We start from the raw sequence: 20,992 nt of genomic DNA on the forward strand, positions 1-20,992 counted from the left end.
TGCGCCGTTACCCGCGGGCGCCGTCAGAGTGACGTTGGCGGCGCGGCGGGCGGTGCGTGCTCGGCGAGTGTCCACCATGGCGGTGAAACGAGGTCGACGGAGAAGAGTGGAGCGAGGTCGTCGGAGAAGCGAGATTTCGACACGCCCCCTACCTGGCGCGCCAAATGTCGGATTCCGGGCTCCGGAAAACCCTTAATATTCGAACACAGGGGCGTGACGAAGATCTCTCCACTACACGTCTACCTAGCGCCTCGCTCTTCTCCTGGTGGTGGGAATGGAATGCAAGCAAGCAAACAAGTAGAGCACACAAGAGTTTACCCAGGTTCAGGCCACCTTGCGGTGTAAAACCCTACGTCCTGCTTTAGTGGATCGGCCTCGCGAGGGCTCGAGTATGAACAAGTACAGTGGTTTCCTGAACTCAGGAGGCGAGCTCGAGAGGGGTGAGTAAGCGGATGTTCTTGCTCCTTTGCTATGCTAAGTCCCAATGGGTTGGTCCCTCCCCTATGCTAGGAACCCTAGCTACTTATATAGACGGCCAGGGTCCTCTTCCCCCGAAATGTTTAGGCGGGAAGGGAATCTCACAACGGCCATTTGAGCGGGAACACAAGAACGCTCCTATCCTGACAAAAGGTGGTCTTCGCCTGCAAAGAGGGCAGGCGGTGATGCGGTGGTGGTCTCGGCGATGACATCCTTCCTGCCGTCCTTGCGGTCTTCGATCTTGTTGCACCAAAGGGGAAACCTTTGTCTCGCCCCTCGGGAACATGCGCCTGCGCGGTCTCCTTTGCACCGATATGGAAACTGCGCCTGCCAGCGGGCGCTGGCGCCCGCTGGCATGGTTCGTCATGGCTTGCGTCACTGCCTCCTCCTGAGGCAGCCCTTGCCTTGAGATCTCCGCCCTCCCGAAGCAGCCTAGCTGAGGCCACTCTTGGGAGAGGTCTTAGTTGCCCCTCTGGAGCGGCCTAGGTGAGGCCGCTCCCTAAGGAGGTCTTGGTCGTTCTCCTCGCTAGGGCTGGCCCCCTCGCGAGGGTCTTGAGCAGCCGATCGATCAGCTGGGCCCTACCGGGCCATACCAGGAACGCGACGTGGGCCGCAGACAGGCAAGTCTGGGCACCCTTGTTCCCAGTACGCCGACACTCGCGTAAGAAAAAAAAAGAAAACACGTTTTTTTCCGTTTCCGAGGAGGCACTGCCGTGACTCTCGTAAAAGCACAACCGTGACTCTTGCGGAAGCAAAACCGTGACTCTCGCGAAAGGAAAAAACAGAAAACGCATTTTTTACCTTTCCGAGAGGCACGGCCGTGACTCTCGCGAAAACACAACCATGCTTCTCGCGAAAGCAAAACCGTGACTCTCGCGAAAAAAAAACAGAAAACACGTTTTTTTCGTTTCCGAGAGGCCCGGCCGTGACTCTCGCGAAAGTACACCCGTGCCTCTCGCGGAAGCAAAACCGTAACTCTCATGAAAAAAAGGAAAACACGTTTTTTTTCATTTTCGAGAGGCATGGCCGTGACTCTCGCGAAAGTAAAATCGTGCCTCTCGCGGAAGCAAAACCGTGACTCTCATGAAAGGAAAAAAAAGAAAGAAAACACGTTTTTTCGCGCAAAATAATTTTTTCTTTGAATTTTTTTTGATTGAAAAGCTAAGAAAGACTGTGTAAAACCAAAACGTCGAAAAAACCCCGAAAAAACCAATTAAAAACCGAAAATGCGTGCGGAAAAATAAAAAAATCCGGAGGGAGCGCCCAGAGCGCGACACATGGCGAATGGCTGAGAGCGCGTCAAGTGACGCTGATCGTTGTGAGGTTCCTGAAGGAGCGCTCGTTAACTAGTTGCTCTCTCATTTTCATGTATTTTTCATGTGTGATCGGCCGAGCGGTGAAGAGGCTTCGTTTCTTGTGATTTGGACTCCTCGCTTTTTTTGGAGCAACTAGTTAACGAACGCTCTTCGAAAGCCTCCCAATGATTACTTAGTGTGGGCTAAGAGCGAGCCACTCGGCGCACTCTCAGCCGCTGTCATGGGTCATGCTTTTAGCGCTCCCGTGCCTCTTCGAAACAGAAAGAAAATGCGTTTTCTGTTTTTTCCTTTCGTGAGAGACACACCCGTGCCTCTCGAAAATAGAAAAAAAATGTTCTTTTTTCTTCTGTGAGAGGCACGGTTTTAGTTTCACTATGTCTCTCGGAAATGAAAAAAATTTGTTTTCTATTTATTTTTTCTTTCATTAGAGGCACGGTTTTGCTTTCGTGAGAGACACGGGCGTGCCTATTGGAAACGGCTTTCGAAAAGAGGAAAAACATATTCTCTATTCGGGTTTTTGTCTGGTTTTTTCGCGAACGAAAACGTTCGCCAAAATCTATCAACACGGGATCTAGTTTAAAGATCTTGACGCGAGAAATCCAACCGTGAAAACGGTTTGAGATTTGGACGCACGGTTTAAGAGATAAAACATTTTGAATAAATAGTTCTACGAAAAAAAGATGAAAGTGATCTTTTTAGAAGATACTCCTCAATTAGTGATTTCGCCGTTTTTTGCTATCTTTTACATCCTTCTTTTTCATTCATTTCGTGTAGCCACCGGCTTCTTTCTTCTTCTTTTTTAGGGGGGCCACTGGATCTTTTTTTTTTTGAGACAACACTGGCTCCTTTCTAACCGTTACGAAGCGGAAGAGGCTAGGCCTCGAAACTGGGCCTAATGTTAGCCCGCGCTCCTTGGGCTAAACCCTAACGCAGAGCGTCCTCCCGTCCAACCCGACGCCGGCCTCCGCCTCCTCCTCCGCCCTCGCCTACTTCCTAGCCGCGCCGCTTACTGGTCTGGTCTGGGTTGACCCGGAGTGAGGCGGGATGGCGCTGAGGGGCGTCTGGCAGCTGCAGAAGCTCGTGGTGAACTTCTGCGATTGGGGAGGGAGCAGCAAGGGGATCAGGTACTGTTCATCGTGCCGATTTGATTCTGCCTTAAGTTTTGTTCCTGGAGATCCGACTTATTCGTTGCGTCGACTGAGCTGGAGTGCTCTTTTCATTCTTAATTGTGCATGGAGCAATGTGGAATTGTCTTCTCTGAAGGTGAGCGTCGCGTGTGATTATGTGTCGGTTTGACGAAAAAGGAAGGGCTATTCGTATGACCCCATTGAATAGGAGTAGTTCATCTGTCTAGAGGACACTTTGATATTATTGAAAATGGGAATAACTATTTGGAAGAATGGCCCATTAGACTAGGCAGTTCAGTCACAGTTGAGCCGATTATATGTAGTTTGCTTGTTGGGTTGGGATCAAGCCCTGCTTTTGTGATCCTTGAACCTAATTTTATTCACATGGTATCTTTCCTTTCTTACGGATGAGTGGGCTGTTGTTTAAGCATAAACTGTATGATTTTGGAGCTTAATTGTGCTTGACTCCATACTTTAGTCATTCGAATTTAGTGTCTGATAACAATTAGGTGCTTCAATTTGCTTGCTCCTTTACGACTAGAGCTCCTTGGAATTGCAGGGCTTTTATGGAGTCGCATCTTCCAGCTCTGAAGGAAAAGAATCCCCAGTTAGAGGTGGTGACACAGCTTGTCCGTGGTCAGCATCCCAACTTGAAGGGCATTTACAGTAAGAACCTCCTTTCCTTTTGACCATTTTAGTGTTACCAGGGGTTATATGGTAACTGTATTACTTATAATGATTTTACTTTCTGGCAGTGAGGGGGATCTTTGTGTTGGTACTTACCAAATGCATATAATTAGTTGATTTTCATGAATCTGCTGCAGTCAAGCACTGTAGTTTACAGTTCCTGTATTTAGTTGAGAATTGCAGTACCGTGTCATTTGTCACTCGTCTTCCATGTGCTTAAGTACTTGTGATGAATTGGACATGCTCAACAGGTGAAGTCGCTTGGTTTAAGCATTTTTGCCACCCATGTCTTCCATGTGCTTAAATACGTGTGATGAATCTTGACACACTCAAGAGCTCAAAGGTGAACCCACATGGTTCAAGAATGATATGGTATTATGGTTAACTGTGTGCCTTTTGAGTGAATAAATCTTCTTAAGGAAACGTTGACATGTTTTGTTTCAGTGGTGCACTTGTTCTAGGACAAGTGCAGATTTTGTGGGGGAGCAGGCTCATTTAACATGTTCTGTGGGATACATTTCACAAATTTAAGTACTTTCTCTCTCTCCTAGTGTTTAGCCCAAGAATAATTCCATTTCATTGCACTAACGAAACCAACCTTATAGTATGTGATGATTGCAGGAGGAGGTTACTCCTCAAACCAAACATCCATCCAGAATCTGCTTTTCTTTTGGTGTATGTTTGTTATTAGGAGATTTTCATATATGCCACCCAAAAGATTGGCATGACTGGGAGTACCACTCCCTGTCTCATTGACAGGACCCACTCACATGTCATCGCGACACAGATTCATATCAATACGCCACCCTTGTTATTTTTCATGAACGCGTGGCTGTAGTTGCTTATGTTCTAAGTTACTCCCTCCTTCCATCTATATAGGGCCTAATGCGTTTTTTAAGACCGTCTTTGACTATTGGCAAGGTTAATAGTACATGACATGCATAATGTGAAAATTATATCATTGAAATCTCCTTTCACATACGAATATGACGGTATGCTTTGTGTAAGTTGCATGTCATATATTATTGTTCAAATATTTGGTCAAAGTTAGCCTCGAAAAACGCATTAGGAAGGAGGGAGTATCATTTTTAAGCAATGTCATTCTTGTGCAGAAAACCATAACGAGAGAGTTGTTTGCGTCAGAAACTTGGCACCTGAGGACATAATGTTGCAAGCTAGTAGGCTAAGGTGTTCTCTGGGCAGGAAAGTCGTGAAGCTGAGAACCAGACACGTGACGAAAAGGCCAAGCGTCCAGGGAACATGGACGACGGAGCTGAAGATGTGAGTCAAAGTTCCTGATGGCACACACTCGCAAGAACCGTGTCAGATCTATAGCAAGAACTCTGTGCTGCTATTAAACCTATGTTTCGTCAGTAGTTTCAGTTTCAGTCTGCCCTCCTTTTGTTTGAGCCGCAGGCTGATAATAACATGTAAACTTGGGAGTTCTTTTTGTTAGTGTCGCCTGTCTAGCAGATATTTGGATGGCAGATGCCTGATCTTTGGACCATTGCTTTCGTTGAAGCTGTCAGCGCAGAATATGTTCTAAAGGAAGGAGGAATGTCTGCATGTTATGACAGGACAAGTTATAAATCTAAAACCGTCATGAACTGTATACGTTGTTCATATCTTGCTGTCCATCTAGTGCATCAGGTGAGTAACTAGAGTACCCGTAAGGGGCACTCATCGATCGGCTTCTATAAGTGTCTGAAACTGAAGGCACCTGTTATTCAGTTGGTGCTATGCCATGAACCATTTCAGATTCATTTTTCAAAAAGAAAAAGAATTTTTTAGGTCTATATATATATACTCCGTATATATCAATCAAGAATGTTGTGCTGATACCATTTTCAGCATCGACAGCTAACTTGTACTAGCTCCGATGAGAACGTGTAAAGGCCTTTGGGTCGACCTTGAAGATGCAACATTTGGAATTTCACTCATACTCGGCTTCTTCGGCCTACCTTTTGCCCAACTTGCGAACGCAAATGACTGGACTTTGAAAAAGGGCAGCACTAGGCGCCGGTGCGCCGGCCGAAAGTTTCGGTTGGTCTGCCCCCAACTGCATGGGACCGTCAGATCACAGCTCCTCTTCTACCTTTTTCTTACCTTATCCTCGCCTCCAGCACACATAGAGAGGAGCGAGCCAGTCAGGGCTGTCATGGATGCGCGACCACGAAGCACCGCTGCGCTGTCGCAACCGCACGCCTTGCAGTCGCCGTCGCCACTCGCCAGTTGGAACATTGGTGCCCCATGGCCCGCCCCCTCTTATGCAGCAAAAAAATGGACCCAGCAAAAAGGAAAAATCAAACCCCACTGGTCCCGACCACCCCCAATGCCGATGACCTCGTCGGCTAGCCGCCGCTAGCCATACTCGTTCCTGGAAAGCCGCAGTTCCATAAGCCCACCCATGGTTGCAGCAAAAAACCCACGCCAGTGGAAGCTTTCATGCTTGCCTGTTTGTAGCAAATCTGAGTGCCGATTGTAGCTTTCCTGCTGCCGGTTGAAGCAGAAAATGCAGCTCCACCGGACCGCCATTGCAGCTCCGCTGGACTACGGGTTCCAGCTCTTGTGGCCATGGTTGCAGCTCCCCTTGTCTGGCTGTAGCACCCCATGCCGGCGGTTGTGTCGTCTGCCGTCACCGATGCAACAAAAATGATCGCCGGTAGTAGAAAAACCAACAACAGTTGTAACAAATTAATCATCGTCCGTCGTCTCGCCATGACTGTTTGTAGCAACAAGAGATGCAGGTTGTAGCACCGATGCTCGTCGGTTGTAGCAAAAAATCCCCATGGTCGAAACCTCGACGTCCGCCGGTTCCAGCAATTTTGCCCCGGGAGGTTGTAGCACCGAGTCTCGTCGGTTGTAGCAAAAAATCGCCATGGTTGTACCCTCAACATCTGTCGGTTCCAGCAAAATTGCGTCGAGGGGTGTAGTCTCATCATGGACGGTTGCAGCTCCGACGTGGCCAGATCCGGGGAGGTAGGCAGAGCTCCGGTGGCGTGAATCCAAAGCAAATCTGGTCGAGGGTAGCCGGCGACGGCGCCCTAGGAGGCCTCCGGGCGGCGACGGTTGACCATGGCAGCGGGGCCTGAGAAGGAGGCAGAGAAATAAGAGGCAGAGATGAGCGACCAGAGAAGAGAAGGAGGAAGAAGACGCACATGGGCGGGCCCCCATCCTACGTGTCGCTAGCTGAGTGTAACACCCATAATGCGGCTATATCTCCCACGTGTCGGGGCACGACTTAGAGGCATAGCCGCATGATAGGTTTGTCGCAAGAGGGGTAATCTTCACACAATCCCATGTACTGAATAAGAAAGGGATAAAGAGTTGGATTACAATTGCCACTTCACACAAATACAAATTAAACATACATCATCCAAAATACAATTAAGGTCCGACTACGGAACCAAAATAAAAGAAGACAGCCCCAAATGATGGATCCCCGATCGTCCCAACTGGGCACCACTACTGATCATCCAGAAAAGACACATAACAACGATCAAGATCTTCATCGAGCTCCCACTTGAGCTCGGTTGCGTCACCTGCACCGGTATCATCGGCACCTGCAACTATTTGGAAGTATCCGTGAGTCACGAGGACTCACAATCTCACACCCTCGAGATCAAGACTATTCAAGCTTATGGGTAGGAGAAGGTAATGAGGTGGAACTGCAGCAAGCACTAAGCATATATGGTGGCTAACATACACAAATAAGACCGAGAAGAGAAGCAACGCAACGGTCGTGAAACTAGAAGTGATCAAGGAGTGATCCTGAAACTACTTACGTTCAAACATAACACAAGGTCGTGTTCACTTCCCGGACTCCGCCAGAAAGAGACCATCACGGCTACACACGCGATTGATGCATTTTAATTAAGTTAAGTGTCAAGTTCTCTACAACCGGACATTAACAAATTCTCATCTGCCACATAACCATGGGCACGGCTTTCGAAAGTCTAAACCTTGCAGGGGTGTCCCAACTTAGCCCGTCACAAGCTCTCATGGTCAACGAAGGATATTCCTTCTCCCGGGAAGACCCGATCCGTCTCGGAATCCCGGTTACAAGACATTTTGACAATGGTAAAACAAGACTAGCAAAGCCGCCCGATGTGCCTACAATCCCGATAGGAGCTGCACATATCTCGTTCTCAGGGCAGCACCAGATGAGCAATCCGTACAACTAAAACCAAACCTCAAGTTTCCCCGAGGTGGCGCTGCAAGGGGCTCTAGTTCGAACCAACACTTAAAGAAGCACTTGCCCGGGGGGGTTAAAATAAAGATGACCCTCGGGTTGGCCGACCCAAGGGAAGGGTAAAAGGTTGTTAGGCAAATGTAAAACCAAGGTTGGGCCTTGCTGGAGGAGTTTTATTCAAAGCGAACTGTCAAGGGGTTCCCATAACACCCAACCGCGTAAGGAACGCAAAATCAAGGAACATAACACCGGTATGACGGAAACTAGGGTGGCAAGAGTGGAACAAAACACCGGGCATAAGGCCGAGCCTTCCACCCTTTACCAAGTATATAGATGCATTAATTAAAATATAAGAGATATTGTGATATCCCAACATATCCATGTTCCAACATGGAACAAACTTCAACTTCACCTGCAACTAGCAACGCTATAAGAGGGGCTGAGCAAAAGCGGCAACATAGCCAAACAACAGTTTGCTAGGAAGGTGGGTTAGAGGCTTGACATGGCAATATGGGAGGCAGGATATAACAAGTGGTAGGTAGCACGACATAGCGATAGAACGAACAACTAGCAAGCAAAGATAGAAGTGATTTCGAGGGTATGGTGTAACGCCCCGAGACCGTTGTGCCAGGTGTCCTCCAGTTATTCGTTGTTGTTGCCTTGTCATTCGCTTGCGTGTTGCATCTTATCATGTCATCATGTGCATTGCATCATCATGTTTTCAAAACTTGCATCCGTCCGGGTTCCCCCAGTTCCGTCCGTTGTCCGTTCTGAGCCCAGACACACTTGCACGCGCCCGCGGCATGTCCGAAATATTATTTTATAAGTGGCTGGAAAATGTTCTTGGAATGAGATGAGAGTTGACGTGTGGTCTTATTATAGTGTAGATAAACCGCGTGTCAAGTTTCATCGCATTCGGAGTTCGTTTGATAGCCCAACCGTTAAACTATAGCGGCATTATAGCCGGGCACACGTCGGACGTTTTCGGTAACTGAAAACCTTGCCGGGATGCAATTCCATCTCTCTCTTCTCTGCCGGAGACCTCTCCTACACAACCTAGGCCCAGCCTACCCCCCTCTTTGCACAGTGCATCGACCCCTCGCGCATGTCCGAAACTGTCCCGGACCCGACCCGGACAGTCGTTACCGTTGTGTGCGGATCATCCCCAAACGTCTGCAAAACATCACCGTTTTCTTTTTTGGACTCCCTAGCTATTTTATCCGGAATCGTCCGATTGCGATCGTAGGGTCGAGATAGCCCCTAACCTAATCCGTGATGTATATTTATAGTCCACCCCTAGTCTAATTTCAGACCAAATCCCTAAATTTTAGGGATGCTCCGAGCCGCCGCCGCCGCACTCATTCCCCAACATCGGGATCCCCATCGCTCGAACCAAATCCATCTCCTCCTCGTTTTCACCACAAACCCAACCAGCGAGCTCCTCCTCCTCTCGATCCATCCCCACGCCCCTCCGCGGTTGGGCCCGAGCAGGATCACCCAGAGCCGCAGCTCGTCCGTGAGCAGCTCTGCCGCCATCAGGCCAGGACCTCCCCGTCGCTCCTCCTTGCTCCTGTTTCTTCTCGTTGCCTCCTGCCTCTCCCCGTAACTCTCTCTCTCTCCCTCGCCTTGGGCAGGGGAACGAAAGGAAGCCGCCACTGCCTGGAGCTCCAAGTCCGCTGGCCTGCCTCCACTTCGATCGGGCAGGGAATGAGAGCCCGACGACCTCCATGCCCGGATCCAGCCACCTCCTGCCGCCGTTCACCTCGCCCTACGCCTCAAGTTCCTCCCGCCGGAGCCCCAAGTCCACCTCGCCCGCGCGAAGTCCCCTGCCGCCATGGCCGCCCGGGAACATGGAGATCCGCCGCCGTCCTGCCGTTCCCCTTCGATGATGGAGCTCCCCACTGCCAAGTCCAGGACCCCGTCGCTGCGCTACCTCCGTTTGAGAGGAGGACGACGAAGCCGCGCCCCGCATTGACTCCTCGTCGCGTGGATCCAGCTGGGCCTCGTCCCGATCCCAAGTCCAGCGCCCTCCTGGCGCGTCTCGCTTCATGGACCAGCGCTGCAGATCCGGCCTGCTTGTCCACACCCCCTGGGCCGCCTCCTCACGCACCTCCACGTGGGCCATGCCCCGAACGGCCCAGGTCTGGGCACAAAGCCCAGCCCGCCTCCGGCCTCATCCGATCTGGGCTGAGCCCAACTGGGTGAGTAGCCCCAGCCTCCCCTGTGCACCTTTGGGCCAACTAGTTTCAGCCCATTGTGTTTTTTTCCTGCTGCTGCAATTTAGCTATTTTTCCAGAAAACTGTTATTTTACAGAAAAGTCCCTAGACAACATGCATATAATAACTCACAAACCGTGCATCGGATTAAAACAAACTTAATATGGAAGTTGCTTAGAATTTTGTCTAGTTTCACAATATGTATTTTTCATCCATGTTTAAATTGCTTAAAATGTTGTTTGCTTAAATTTGCTCCTATGCCATGTTAAAATGCTTTATTTCATAACTAAATAACCGTAACTCCGAATTTAATAAACTTTATATGTAAATGGGGTGGAAAAATGCCTAGTTTAACATGGTGGCCTTACTTGGCATGTTTAACAACTCTAAAATATGGTTTAGGGCAGAACAGTACCAAACCTTAAAATATGCATATGGGGTTTTACCGGAATTGTTGTTCGTTGTTTCCGGCCTCATTTAAACTTGCCTAGATAGGTAGTTTTGTTGTGCTTCACCCCATGCCATGTTAATCAACATTTAATATTGTTGGGTACATAAACGAGATCGAACTAAATAACTTGTCGTGGTGTTTCGTCAATATGCACCGTTGCATATTGAGCTCCACTTAATTTGTAGGATTGCTTGTGCACTTTTGCCATGACATGCTTCATTAAACCGGACATGCATCATACTTGGTTGTGCATCATGCCATGTTCATGTGTTGGTTGTTTACTATGTTGTTTGCTTCTTTCCGGGTTGCTCCTCGCGTTAGCTTCGGTTTCGTTCCGGAGTTGTGAGTTTTGGTTCGACTAAGTCCGCTTTGTCTTCTTCATGGACTCGTTCTTCTTCCTTGCGGGATCTCAGGCAAGATGACCATACCCTCGAAATCACTTCTATCTTTGCTTGCTAGTTGCTCGCTCTTTTGCTATGCCTATGCTGCGATACCTACCACTTGCTTATCATCCCTCCCATATTGTTGAACCAAGCCTCTAACCCACCTTGTCCTAGCAAACCGTTGTTTGGCCATGTTACCGCTTTGCTCAGCCCCTCTTATAGCGTTGTTAGTTGTAGGTGAAGATTGAAGTTTGTTCCTCGTTGGGACATGGAGATGTTGTTCCTTGTTGGAACATGTTTACTTGTTGGGATATCACAATATCTCTTATTTAATTAATGCATCTATATACTTGGTAAAGGGTGGAAGGCTCGGCCTTATGCCTGGTGTTTTGTTCCACTCTTGCTGCCCTAGTTTCTGTCATATCGGTGTTATGTTCCCGGTTTTTGCGTTCCTTACGTGGTTGGGTTATAATGGGAACCCCTTGACAGTTCGCTTTGAATAAAACTCCTCCAACAAGGCCCAACCTTGGTTTTACCATTCGCCACCTAGCCTTTTTTCCCTTGGGTTAGGCCAGCCCAAGGGTCATCTTTATTTTAACCCCCCCCCCCCCGGGACAGTGCTTGTCGAAGTGTTGGTCCAAACGGAGTAGACTGCGGGGCCACCTCGGGGAAACTTGAGGGCTGATTTTACTCGTAGGATGTCTCATCCGGTGTTGCCCTGAGAACGAGATATGTGCAGCTCCTTTCAGGATGTCGGCGCATCGGGAAGTCTTGCTGGACTTGTTTTACCATTGTCGAGTATGTCTTGTAACCGGGATTCCGAGTCTGATCGGGTCTTCCCGCTAGAAGGAATATCCTTCGTTGACCGTGAGAGCTTGTGATGGGCTAAGTTGGGACACCCCTGCAGGGTTATGAACCTTCGAAAGTCGTGCCCGCGGTTATGGGCAGATGGGAATTTGTTAATGTCCGGTTGTAGAAAACTTGAAGTTGACCTTAATTAAAATACATCAACCGCGTGTGTAACCGTGATGGTCTCTTTCCGGCGGAGTCCGGGAAGTGAACACGGTGTTGGAGTTATGCTTGACATAGGTTGTTCTAGGATCACTTCTTGATCATAGTTGTTCGACCGTGCTTTTGCCTTCTCTTCTCGCTCTCATTTGCGTATGTTAGCCACCATATATGCTAGTCGCTTGCTGCAGCTCCACCTCCTACCTTTACCTTATCCATGAGCTTAAATAGTCTTGATCGTGAGGGTGTGAGATTGCTGAGTCCCCGTGACTCACAGATACTTCCAAAAACCAGTTTGCAGGTGCCGATGTTACCGAGCAGGTGACGCAACCAAGCTCAAGGAGGAGCTCGATGAAGACCTTGTCCTTTGTTTTGTTTCGTTCTAGTTGATCAGTAGTGGAGCCCAGCTCGGACGATCGTGGATCTGTGTAGCATTTGGGGTAGTATTCTTTTATTTTGGTTCCGTAGTCGGACCTTGATTGTATCTGGATGATGTAATGCTTTATTCATGTAATTGTGTGAAGTGGCGATTGTAAGCCAACTATGTATCTCTTTCCCTTATATATTACATGGGTTGTGTGAAGATTACCTCACTTGCGACATTGCTTTCAATGCGGTTATGCCTCTAAGTCGTGATTCGACACGTGGGAGATATAGCCGCATCGAGGGTGTTACAAGTTGGTATCAGAGCCTTCCCCGACCTTAGGAGCCCCTGCTTGATCGAATCGCTGGCGTTATTGAGTCTAGAAATGTTTTGAGTCATTTAGGAATTATATATATCGGAGAGTTAGGAATTCTTTTTACTCCTCAGTCCCTTCGTCGCTCTGGTGAGGCATCCTGGCGTAGAGTTTTGACTCTTCTCTTCTCAAATTTCACTAAAAAAATTTAGGATCACACGGGTATTGTCGTGGTTCTAACTCTGACAGTGATGTAGGGGGGTGTGTATGGAGAGGCTAGATCTCAGCTATTGGGAAGTTGTAAACACACGAGGATTACGAGTTCAGGCCCTTCTCGGAGGAAGTAACAGCCCTACGTCTCGGTGCCCGGAGGTGGTCGATTGGATTATGTGTGTATGAATAACAGGGGTGCGAACCCTTCATACTGAGGAGGGGGGTGGCTTATATAGAGTTCGCCGGCCCTCTCCTGCCCTCAGTGATGCAGGGTTTAAGGTACATTTAAGGTTGGGCGTTACTGGTAACGCCCCTAATAAAGTGCTATAATGACCATAAAGACTACTTAATAGCCGACCGTTTGCCTACGGAGTGACTTTAGGTCTCCTGGCAGTCGAGTGGTTGGCTTCATGGTCGAGTGATAGCTTCTTGGTCGAGTGTCTTGAACCTGTCGAGTGGGATACCTTCAAGTCGATTGAAAGGTGACTTCTTCTAGGGATGTCCTTGGGTAGGGCTCTTTGGGCAGGTCCGTGCCCCTACCCTAGGTACATAGCTTCATCATTAGCCCCCGAATGGATCGAGGTTTGAGTGGGGAAAGAATTGGAGATCTTTCCGACTGGTTCTTTGGGCTACATGAGTGCCTCGTTTTGGGTCAATCGTCACGGATGACGTCATCAACCTCTTTCAGTCGCCTTGATCCATTCCAGGCCTTTCGTCGAGTGAATTTCTTTACTTGTGACATACCGAGTGTCGGCGCAAGCGGGGTCTTCTGTTTTGACAAGTTGTTCTGCAGCCCGCGGATGTCGTGGGATTCGGATTTCGGGAAGCGCGCGGGATGGGAGCGGCCGCAGTAATCGGAAGCGATAAAGCGGAAGCTCCTCGATTGCCGCGCCACCTTTTCGCCACGTACTGCGCGCGTCTGCTGCGGGATTTGACTGGATAGCCTGGGCCTACCAGTCAGCCACTCGGCAGCGGCCTCTTATAAGTCGCCGGCTCGGGGTTTCCAAACAGTGTGCTTTCTTCTTCCTCTCTCCCTTCGCAAGTTCCTCCGCCACCTCCGCTCTCACCTTAGCGCCGCAGGCCCGTGCAAGATTTGCCGGCGACGATGGCGAAGGACAAGACATCCGCTCTGGAGCGCGCGAAGAAGGCGGCGGCGCAGGGAAAGGGGAAGAGGTCTGCTCGGGGCGGATCCTCCTCAAGGTCTGCTCTGCCCCGAGGCTAGATCCAGGGCGATTGGATGCCGTCGGTGATCCGGCAAGAAGATCTCGACGACATGGTCGAGGGGGGAGTCATTCCCCACGAAGTTGCGCGTCTCCCGGGGAGAGAGATCGAACCTCAACCCCGCGACGGTGAGTGCGTGCTCCTAGCCACCCATGTCGACCGCGGGTTTTCTCTGCCGCCCCACCCTTTTTCCAGAGCTTCCTGAACTTCTTCGGAGTGCAGCTCCACCACTTCACTCCCAACTCCATCGTATACCTTGCTGCTTTCATCTCCATGTGTGAGGGTTTCTTGGGTTGCCGCCCCCATTGGGGACTCTTCAAGCACATCTTTACCTACCGTTCCCAATCGGTCAAGAAGGCCAAGTCGAGTGACGAAAGGACGCAGGTGATCCAGCTGTGCGGGGGCCTGGCAATCTAGACGAGGGGAAAGTGTTGTTTTCCATCTATCACTTTCCCGGAGTCGGTCCGCGGTTGGCAGGCGACCTGGTTCTACTGTCAAGACCAGGCGACCCCAGGACAGTCGACTGGTCTACCCCCTTTCTCTCTCGACTGAGCTGAAAAACCTGCTTCTCTGAAAGTGACGCCGGAGGAAAAGGCCCAAGTCAAAGTGCTGGATGGTCGAGTGGTTGAGCTTGTCCGTGAGGGCGTGACTGGTATGGACTTGCTGGAGGTCTTCCTCCGGAGGCGCATCCAACCGCTCCAGGCTCGTGACCACCCGATGTGGCTGTACTCGGGTCTCGACGACACCACTCGGGTCCACCCGGAGGAGGTTACTGACGAGATGCTGGAGGAGATGCTGGAGGGGTGGCTGGAGGGATGGCTCTCCCTCGAGCATCACGGGGAACCGAGGAGCCAGGAGGGTAATCCCACTCGACAACTCGTATGACGTGGACCAGGTATGTCTTTATGCTCCTGACTGAGATCTTGTTTTCTTCATTGGTCTACTTTGAGTAGGTCGATTGACTTTCGTCTTGTCTGTTGTTTTCCAGGCGACTACCGAGATGTACTCGACGCCCAACGGGGCACAGGAGCCAACTGAGGAAGGGGAGGCGAGCGGAGGTGAGAGTGGAGATGACCAAGGCGAGTGGGAGTCCGACGGTGAAGGAGAGGGAGACGACAACGTCGACTCCAGCGAAGAGGAGGAGGAGGAGGTTGAACCCCCCCCCCCCCCGCCCGGAGGGGCGATCCAAGCTCACACACGATCCAGCGCGGGAACGTGGCAAGGCGACTGCTCCCGTTGGGCAGTCGTCGAAACGCCCTCGGGCCTCTTCTCCTACGCCGACTGGGAAGGCTCCCAAGCACCCACGCGCGACGCCGTCCAAGCTGCCCAAGGCTCTGCCCAAGATGAAGATGGCTGTCCCTACCATTTCCGGGTAATAACAAAACTTGCTTTCCTTTGTCGACCGTGGACAGACCCTTGGTCGATTCATTGAGCCAACTGACTGATTTTCGAGATTTGCAGCGCTGCTACTTCTGAGATCTCTGCCAAGGACGACGACCAAGAGATGGAGGATGCTGTTACCTCCAACCTTGGTACGATTACTGACGTTCTGCTTTGAGTCGACTGAACATTTATTGCAACTCTGGTCGATTGAATGTTTCCCTTGTAGCCCCTCCTCATGTTATCGACCTCCCGGATGACGACGACAACGAACCGCTGAGAGTGAGGAGGAATAAGAGGGCGTCGACTGACAAGACCCCCCAATCTGCTCCGGCGTCTGAGGCCGTAGCTCGGGTTGGTGGTGATACCGCTCGGGCTTCTGTGACTTTCGCCATTCCTCTGACAAGTGTGCGGCCTTCGACGTCGACTGCGGATCCGCCTTCGCTTTTTGCCGCGTACCCTGTCCCTGAGGACCAAGCGGCTGCCGCAAAAGAGGCTATACGCCAGGCGGGGATCATGATGGAGCAAGTGAAGGTGGCTCGGGAGGCCAGCCAAGCAGCTTATGACGCGAGCTCGGCTCTTCAGAGCAACGTCCAGGTCAGTCGACTCAACACTTGGTCTGTTATGATATGCTGTTTGAAGAATCTCTTTTCCGAAGATATTTGTATCTGTACACCCACTGGGTGTGTCTGCCAATTCTTGGACGAGTGGGGGCACGCTAAGTGCACCCACTGGGTGTAGTCCCCGAGACTACGGTGGACTGCTGGCAGTCGACTGTAGTCTTTATATTGTGTTGCTGTAGCTGTATTTCTTCACTCGGTCTGGTCAGGCCATGTCGAATGGGACTGTATCCGGTCGACTGCGGGCAGTCGACTTTTTGTTTTGTTTTTTTTTACAGTGGGGGCACGCTGAGTGCACCCACTGGGTGTAGTCCCCGAGACTACTGTCGAATGTTCTTGATTCGGCTGTAGTCTTAGAAACGTCATCATTGTCTCTTAGTTACTCGGAAGCAACTTATTTTGGACGTCTGTCGACTGATTTTTCTTTTTACAGAAATCCTGCAAACTTGTAGCTCGCTATACTGAGTTGGAGAATCAGCAGATCCAGCTCAACCTTAACTTGAAGCTTGCTCAGGAGAATTTGAAGAAGGCACAAGAAGAAGCAAAAGGTATGGCTGGTGAGGTTCTCCATTCTTGACAAGTGGCTTTTCTTTCTTGTCCATTCTTGATGTTGATTTCACTCGACGCGCCGCAGATAAACTGGAGGAAGCTCTGAAGAAGAAGGATCAAGATCTTGCAGAGGCACAGAAGGAGGTCTTGGACAAAACGAGGCTTGCTGAAGAGAAAATGGCCTCGGTCGGAGCTCTTGAGCAGGAGAACTCCAGACTGAAAGCTGCTCTCGAGGTAGCCAATCAAGAGGTCAGCCGACTGAAGAACGACAACGTGGCTCTGCACGACAAGGCAGGTGAGCTGGCGGGGAAGAGGAACGATCTGGAGGCTTATCTCGGTGGACTCGCCAAGAAGCTGTTCGTCGTGCTCAAAGGTAATTACTCTGCCCCGACTGTCTTGCAGTTACCAAGTCTGTGTAGGGTCACTGTCTTATTCTTGAATCGTGTTTGCAGAATTCTGTCAGAACTTTGAAGAGGAGACCAGTCGAGTGGAGCCAGGCTTGGACCCTGCTAACTCCCTTGTGAAGGACGAGGCTGCAATGAACATGCTCCGTCTGGAGTCTTGTATTGCCAGCGTGGTTGACTATCTTGCTCGACTGAAGGTTGCGATGTCGCGGATCGACACATCACTCTGGCCTGGGACGACGCTTCAGAACGACCTCGAGTCCCTAATGGCTCGACTTAATGAAGTCCCAGGTCGAGTGGCGGAATGGAAGAAATCTTCTGCTAGATGTGGTGCTGATGTCGCTCTGTCTCTGGTCCGCGTCCATTGCAAGGAGGCGCGAGAAGAAAAGCTGGCTGCCATCCAAGTTGCCAATACCAGGAAGCACAACTTTCAAGACTTCATGGAGACTTTCATTGCTGCTGCCACTCGTATTGCAGACGGGATCGACTTGGACGAGTTCGTCGCCCCTTCCAGTCCTCCTCCTGAGGAATGAAAAACTTTTATGCTTCACTTTAAATTTGCCTCGGAATGCCGAGTGGATTTGTAACCGTTAAACTCCGCCGAGCCGAGGGCTCGGGTACTTTGATCTGAGGTCTGGGACCTTTTAGGCTTTATCTGATCTTGATTTCTTGTTGAATATCTTCATGATTTGATTCATCGAGTGGAACTTGATCTTCACTCGGAATAACCTTGTATTTGCGGGGCTGCAGCTAAGCCCCCGAGTGGGAGGTTTGCTCTCCACTCGGTAGGATTTTTAAACACTTAGGCGAGCACTGGGCTGCAGTTAAGCCCCCGAGTGGGAGTCTGGCTCGCCACTCGGTAGTATTTTTGAACACTTAGGCGAGCACTGGGCTGCAGCTAAGCCCCCGAGTGGGAGGTTTGCTCGCCACTCGGTAGGATTTTTAAACACTTAGGCGAGCACTGGGCTGCAGCTAAGCCCCCGAGTGGGAGGATTGCTCTCCACTCGGTAGGATTTTTTCAAACTTAGGCGAGTGCCTGACTGCAGCTAAGTCTCTAGGTGGGAGAACTTAGGCGAGTACTGGACTGCAGCTAAGCCCCCGAGTGGGAGGATTGCTCTCCACTCGATAGGATTTTTTCAAACTTAGGCGAGTGCCTGACTGCAGCTAAGTCTCTAAGTGGGAGAACTTAGGCGAGTACTGGACTGCAGCTAAGCTCCCGAGTGGGAGGATTGCTCTCCACTCGGTAGGATTTTTTCAAACTTAGGCGAGCACTGGGCTGCAGCTAAGCCCCCGAGTGGGAGGTTTGCTCGCCACTCGGTAGGATTTTTTCAAACTTAGGCGAGTGCCTGACTGCAGCTAAGTCTCTAAGTGGGAGAACTTAGGCGAGTACTGGACTGCAGCTAAGCTCCCGAGTGGGAGGATTGATCTCCACTCGGTAGGATTTTTTCAAACTTAGGCGAGCACTGGGCTGCAGCTAAGCCCCCGAGTGGGAGGTTTGCTCGCCACTCGGTAGGATTTTTAAACACTTAGGCGAGCACTGGGCTGCAGCTAAGCTCCCGAGTGGGAGGATTGCTCTCCACTCGGTAGGATTTTTTCAAACTTAGGCGAGTGCCTGACTGCAGCTAAATCTCTAGGTGGGAGAACTTAGACGAGTACTGGACTGCAGCTAAGCCCCCGAGTGGGAGGATTGCTCTCCACTCGGTAGGATTTTTTCAAACTTAGGCGAGTGCCTGACTGCAGCTAAGTCTCTAAGTGGGAGAACTTAGTCGAGTACTGGACTGCAGCTAAGCCCCCGAGTGGGAGGTTTGCTCTCCACTCGGTAGGATTTTTTCAAACTTAGGCGAGTGCCTGACTGCAGCTAAGTCTCTAAGTGGGAGAACTTAGGCGAGTACTGGACTGCAGCTAAGCCCCCGAGTGGGAGTCTGGCTCGCCACTCGGTAGGATTTTTAAACACTTAGGCGAGCACTGGGCTGCAGCTAAGCCCCCGAGTGGGAGTCTGGCTCTCCACTCGGTAGGATTTTTGAACACTTAGGCAAGCACTGGGCTGCAGCTAAGCCCCCGAGTGGGAGTCTGGCTCTCCACTCGGTAGGATTTTTCAAACTTAGGCGGAACGGATTCGCAGCTAAGTCACCCACTGGGGGATTTCGTATGCAAACAAAAGTGACGGCAATTATTGGAACACTCTTGTCTTTGGTAAAAATAAACTGCAGAAATCTTTTCTTATTACATCTCGTCCAAGGGAGAACTCAAGTGTAAAAGGGGCGGAGCAGTTCCGCATTCCAAGCTCGTGGCTCGTCGATCTGGCGATCAACATTGTAGAGGTGATATGCTCCATTGTGGAGGACTCTGGTGACGATGAAGGGGCCTTCCCAAGTAGGAGCAAGTTTGTGTGGTTTCTGCTGATCCACTCGGAGGACCAAATATCCTTCTTGGAAGGCTCGGCTCTTCACATTTCTGGCATGGAATCGACGCAAGTCTTGCTGATAGATGGTCGATCTGATCATAGCCATTTCCCTCTCCTCCTCTAGGAGGTCGACTGCGTCTTGCCGGGCTTGCTCTGCTTCGTCTTCGTTATAAAGCTCGACTCTGGGGGCGTTGTGAAGTAGATCGCTCGGCAGGACGGCTTCGGCTCCGTAAACCAGAAAGAATGGCGTTCTTCCAGTCGACCGGTTCGGGGTGGTCCTCAGTCCCCACAAAACTGACGGAAGCTCGTCGACCCAAGCGCCTGCTGCGTGCTTGAGATCACGCATCAGTCGAGGCTTCAGTCCTTTGAGAATTAGACCATTTGCTCTTTCAGCTTGTCCATTTGACTGGGGATGCGCGACCGACGCGTAGTCGACTCGTGTGCCCTGAGAGGCGCAAAAAGCTCTGAACTTGTCTGAATCGAAGTTTGACCCATTGTCAGTGATGATGCTATGCGGGACCCCGTATCTGAATATCAACTCTCTGACGAAACTGATAGCAGTGCTAGCATCAAGATTTTTGATAGGCTTGGCTTCAATCCATTTGGTAAACTTGTCGACTGCCACAAGCACATGTGTGAATCCGCTCCTGCCTGTTCTCAGTGGACCAACCATGTCCAGTCCCCAAACAGCGAAGGGCCAGACGAGTGGAATGGTCCTCAGAGCTGATGCTGGCTTGTGCGACATGTTGGAGTAGAACTGGCAGCCTTCACACTTGTCGACTATCTCTTTCGCCATTTCGTTTGCCCTGGGCCAGAAAAAACCCGCTCGGTATGCTTTGGCCACAATGGTCCGAGAGGACCATGGTGACCACAGGTCCCCGAGTGGATATCATCAAGGATCATCTGACCTTCTTCTGGCGTTATGCACTTCTGATCGATTCCAGTTGCGCTTTCTCTATACAACTGTCCTTTTATGACTGTGAAAGCTTTAGATCGACGGACGATCTGTCGAGCCTCTTCTTCGTCCTCTGGAAGTTCTTTCCTCAAGATATACGCGATGTATGGTATCGCCCAGTCGGGAGTGATAGCCAAGACCTCCATGACTAGGTCGACCACAGCAGGAATTTCGACTTCAGTCGGATCTGTGGCACTTTTCGGTTGCGGGGCTTCTTCTGTAAAAGGATCCTCCTGGACCGACGGCGAGCGGATGTGCTCCAAAAACACATTGTTGGGAATGGCTTCTCTCTTGGAGCCTATCTTTGCCAGATCATCAGCTGCTTGATTTTTCAGTCGAGGGATGTGATGAAGCTCTAACCCCTCGAATTTCTTTTCTAACTTTCTTACTATGTTGCAGTAGCCAGTCATAGCTAGGCTTCTGATGTCCCACTCCTTCATCACCTGGTTGACCACCAAATCTGAGTCGCCATAGACCATGAGGCGCCAGACGCCGAGTGAAATGGCCATGTGCAACCCATACAAGAGTGCTTCATATTCTGCTTCATTATTGGAGGAATCGAAGTGAATCTGGAGAACGTATCTGAGCTTATCTCCTTGAGGGGAGACCAATACTACCCCAGCACCGGAACCATTCATCATCTTAGATCCATCGAAGAACATGGTCCAGTGCTCCGAGTGAACTTGAGTCGGAAGTTGCTGTTCAATCCAC

The 20,992-nt window shown here is 50.4% G+C and overlaps 1 protein-coding gene across 1 annotated transcript; it reads left to right on the forward strand.

Moving 5' to 3' along the window:
* Window positions 1-2,670: 2,670 nt before the first annotated feature.
* On the forward strand, window positions 2,671-5,230 carry LOC125543316 (large ribosomal subunit protein mL43). Its single transcript, XM_048706627.2, has 3 exons — window positions 2,671-2,917; window positions 3,480-3,586; window positions 4,720-5,230. The coding sequence occupies exons 1-3, from the start codon at window positions 2,838-2,840 to the stop codon at window positions 4,890-4,892; spliced, it is 360 nt and encodes a 119-aa protein (XP_048562584.1). The 5' UTR covers window positions 2,671-2,837; the 3' UTR covers window positions 4,893-5,230.
* The last annotated feature ends 15,762 nt before the right edge of the window (window positions 5,231-20,992 follow it).

Source organism: Triticum urartu, chromosome 3A (genome assembly GCF_056163025.1).
Source record: "Triticum urartu cultivar PI428250 chromosome 3A, HENAU_Tu73, whole genome shotgun sequence".
NCBI classification, from domain to species: Eukaryota; Viridiplantae; Streptophyta; class Magnoliopsida; order Poales; family Poaceae; genus Triticum; species Triticum urartu.